At 47.5% G+C, this 4,345-nt stretch overlaps 1 protein-coding gene across 1 annotated transcript in view; it reads left to right on the top strand.

Annotated features, from left to right (window-relative positions):
* Positions 1-1,579: 1,579 nt before the first annotated feature.
* The window catches only part of LOC123069164 (subtilisin-like protease SBT3.9), a gene marked incomplete at its 5' end in the record, with an annotated part of 3,868 nt that continues 1,102 nt past the window's right edge, over positions 1,580-4,345 (top strand). The window contains 10 exon segments of the mRNA XM_044491944.1: positions 1,580-1,594; positions 1,686-1,777; positions 1,854-1,951; positions 2,035-2,199; positions 2,298-2,917; positions 3,344-3,411; positions 3,501-3,758; positions 3,844-3,961; positions 4,075-4,246; positions 4,327-4,345. Of these exon segments, the coding sequence (XP_044347879.1) occupies positions 1,580-1,594; positions 1,686-1,777; positions 1,854-1,951; positions 2,035-2,199; positions 2,298-2,917; positions 3,344-3,411; positions 3,501-3,758; positions 3,844-3,961; positions 4,075-4,246; positions 4,327-4,345 (1,625 nt within the window).

Below are 4,345 nucleotides of genomic sequence, written 5' to 3'. Positions count from 1 at the left end.
CCGCGACGGGCTCGGGCGGGCCGCGACGGCGGCGAGTGGCGGCGTGCCACGTGGCAGCTGCGGAGTGGACGGGGGAGCGGGGCGGACGTGTCCGGCCGTCACGGACGTGTCCGGTGGCGGCGGGAGGAAGAGGACTAGGGTTTCGCCTGCGAAAATGGACGGGGAGGACTTATTTATAGTTTCTGGGAGCTAGGAGAGTCCAAATGGAGCATGGTTTTCGGCCACGCGATCGTGATCGAACGGCGGAGAGCATGGAGGGGAGTTTACTGGGTTTTTGGCCACTTTGGAGGGGTGTTTGGCTGCAAGGCAAAAGAGGCTTTTGCGGCTACCCGGTTAACCGTTGAAGTATCAAACGACCTCCAAATGGCACGAAACTTGACAGGCGGTCTACCGGTGCTATACCAAGGCCGCTTGGCAAACATCGGGCCATTCCGAGAAAGTTTAAGACCCACACATGAAAATAAGGTCTGAGAGGGGCGACGAGCGCGCGCGAGAGGTCCGGACTCCGAACGGACAACGGAGAGAACCGGGAGAACCCAAACAAATGCAAGTTTTGGAAAACATGCGGATGAAATGTAGATGATGACATGGAAAAATGCAACACGCAAGCAGATGACATGGCAGGGGCGGCGAATAACTGGCGGACACCTGGCGCATCGAATCCGGGGCGTTACAGTAGGCCACGGAGCGCATTCCTTTATTATGGGATCTTGTAATTTTGTTTATCCGATGAGATTAATGAAATACTTGCTTCTCATACCATTTTTTTTTACTATGTACACTGGCACGCCCGCATACTTTTCTTTTCCCCGGCGCATGAGAGAAAATCAAACTCCCCCTCTTCCCTTCATCCGGAGCGCCTTAAGATTTTCTCGTGTCAAACAAAGTGGTTCTTCGAAAAAAAAGAATTTAGCTATTTGAGAAACGAACCGGCCAAACAAATCTTTACGCGTGGAATGCTTCAAAGGGTGAAATTTTTGTTTCTAAATTGCCTTCACCTTTATCAACTTTACTAAAGTTTTTTTTTCTGAAAGACCCAGCAAAGCGCTGGTGTCATGATATGGACGCGGCCTGGATGCCCGATGAGCACGGTGCTTCCTATCCAGACCGTGGTCTACTATTTCTTTCTCACGTACGTGTACCACCTAACGCCGACAATGCAAACATATCCTTGTTTGAACGGTTCTTGCACCCCCATGGTTGTTTTTATGCCCACTGATTAAACGAAGCTGCTTGTTTTGGAAGTCGACCTCTTGTCATCATTATTAAGACTATATCAGAAACTTGAATATCTATACCCGGTCTGTTTCAAGTTGTTTAATGGTGGTAGACACGACATGGTCGTCTAGTCCTATTTTTTCCTCGATCACGTGTGTCACCTAGAAACACGCAATGTTCTTTTGAACTGTTCTTTCTTCTTGGACCCCATGGATAGCACCTGGCTCCGATGAGATGCTATATATACATACACGCGACAGCAGAGAAGAACATAACACTCTTCTGGAGATCAGACATGGGTTCGAGGATAGCTTTCTCTTGTTGTGCTCTGCTACTGGTCACACTGCTGCCTCTTTCGGCGAATGCGTCGAGCAAAGTAAGTTATGGTTCCTCCTTGTTCGCAAGACTTTAACTTCGGCTTGTACTGAAATTGTTTTTTTTTGGCCTTTTTGGCATATTAATTTCAGCTCTACATAGTGTACATGGGGGAGAAGAAACATGACGATCCATCTGTTGTGACCGCGTGGCACCATGACATACTAACCTCCGTACTTGGGAGGTACTAGCTAGCTAGTAAACCATATTAGTACCATGCAACAGAACTGATTGCTAATATTATGTCTTGTCTGCAACAGCAAGGATGAATCCTTGAAGTCGATGGTTTACAGTTACAAGCACGGATTCTCTGGGTTCGCGGCAATGCTCACCAAAACCCAAGCAAGGACTTTGGCAAGTGAGTGATAAGAATTTGCTGTCTTCATATGTTGTTGGCACAATTGAAAGAAAACTAATTCACATTGGATGTTGCAAATGTAGACTTTCCTGAAGTTATAAGTGTGAAACCTAACACCTACCACATGGCGCACACAACTCGGAGCTGGGACTTCCTTGGCCTTGGGCACAACAAATCACCACAACAAACTGACCTCCTACGAAAAGCGAATTACGGTGAAGATATCATTGTCGGGGTGATCGATTCAGGTTTGTAATCAAATTTCTAGTTTAAATCCAGAAGTTGTTGAAACCCAAGCCAGGCATTAGAAATGGACCGGTTGACTCCGTGCATGTTTTTGTTGCAGGCATATGGCCTGAATCACAAAGCTTTGACGACAACAGATACGGCCCTGTGCCGGCACGGTGGAAAGGCATATGCCAGACCGGAACAGCGTTCAATGCATCGAGTTGCAATAGAAAGATCATCGGCGCACGGTGGTACTCTGAGGGAATTGACGCCATGCACCTCAAGGGTGAGTACATGTCGCCTCGGGATTTCAACGGCCATGGAACTCATGTTGCCTCGACGATTGCCGGAGGAGAAGTGCAAGGTGTGAGTTATGGCGGCCTAGCCACCGGCATGGCACGTGGCGGGGCACCGCGTGCACGGCTAGCAATTTACAAGGTGTTATGGGGCCCGAACACGGCAGCCAGTGACGCGGACATCCTCGCAGCCATTGACGATGCCATACAAGATGGCGTGGATGTCCTGTCGCTCTCACTGGGACGGGGTGCCGGTCACGAGTTCCCCGGGACACTTCATGCAGTCTTGAGAGGGATCTCAGTTGTCTTCTCTGCCGGGAATGATGGTCCGGCACCACAAACGGTGACGAATGTCATGCCATGGGTGACGACAGTGGCAGCTAGCACGATGGACCGGGCCTTCCCAACCCTCATATCTCTCGGAAACAAAGAAAAGCTTGTGGTATGTACATACAAATGATGGATCTGCAAATAGTTACCTGTTCTAATATTTCTGTTTTGTTAAAAAATATAGGAAAAATGCATTACCAAATATATGTCTATTCAAAAAGAAAAGGTCCACTCTCAAAGGATAGAAACATCCCAGCTAGAGAAAAGTCGATAAAGATTACATCATTGCATATGCTAGGTACAGATTAAATAACAAATTGTTTTTTACTTTTTTGGTTGACATAACACACAGTTGACTGACCATAATCGTCTAGTTTTACTCCATTTTTGTCGAGAAATCATTTATGTTTTACATAGTCTAACATGATACGTCAGGTGTTGAACTGGCGTGCGCTGAAACATAGTCGTATAGGTTATCGTTTACCTTTCCTGAAAAAGAAAAACATACTCTCTGATTTGCCTTTGTTCTTAAACACAGGGACAATCTCTTTACTACAACTCAACTCTGAACAGCGACGGCTTCAAGGAGCTTGTTCACGCGGGAAGGTAGCGGCATAACGCACTCGGTCCACAAGTTAGATTGTTATTAGTTCCACAATTTATCAAACCATATTCAATTTAAAACTTTTGCGCAGCTGCACCGCGGAGTGGTTAGCGTCAAACAACGTGACCGGCAAGATCGTCCTGTGCTACGCACCAAGGCTGGCGCCCAGCGTGCTGCCTCGAGTAGAGCTGTCCCTCACCATCAATCGTACTGTGGGTGCCGGAGCCAAGGGCCTCATCTTTGCGCAGTACACCACGAACCTCCTGCCGATATGCAAGGGCGGCATGCCCTGTATTGTAGTAGACTACGAAATTGCACAGAGAATTGAATCATACTTGGCGATCACAGAGTAAGAACATGTCGCGTTGCCTGAAAGAGGGGGATATGTTTTCTTTCTTCCAAAACTAATTTGTGCACGTCGTCTGTCATGATAGGAGTCCAATCGTGAAGGTGTCACCTGCCATGACCGTTGTCGGAGACGGGGTGTTGTCGCCAAGGGTTGCTTCATTCTCGTCCAGAGGCCCGAGTCCTCTATTCCCAGGCATACTCAAGGTACTCCATATGTGAAATTCATATCTCACAGAAAAGATAGTTGTACTTGCGGTGCTTTTAAGCTTCTATTCTCTCGGGAATTAAGAATTGTATCTCTATGGATGTTTGAACAGCCCGACATAACTGCACCAGGCGTCGGCATCTTGGCAGCTATGCGCGGCTTCTATGTGTTAATGGATGGTACATCAATGGCATGCCCACATGTCTCTGCAGTTACCGCACTTCTTAAGTCGGTTCACCCTGACTGGTCGCCTGCTATGATCAAGTCTGCAATCGTCACCACGGGTATGTACACTGTGTAGATGGAAAGTTCTTTTGACTATTTTATCTTATACGACTACCTTGTTTCTTGGTAATGATCCCAGCATCAGCGACCGATCAATT

The sequence above is a fragment of the Triticum aestivum genome, chromosome 3B, assembly GCF_018294505.1.
Source record: "Triticum aestivum cultivar Chinese Spring chromosome 3B, IWGSC CS RefSeq v2.1, whole genome shotgun sequence".
NCBI classification, from domain to species: domain Eukaryota; kingdom Viridiplantae; phylum Streptophyta; class Magnoliopsida; order Poales; family Poaceae; genus Triticum; species Triticum aestivum.
Note: the sequence above shows the minus strand (reverse complement) of the source record. Positions and strands in the feature narration are given on the sequence as shown.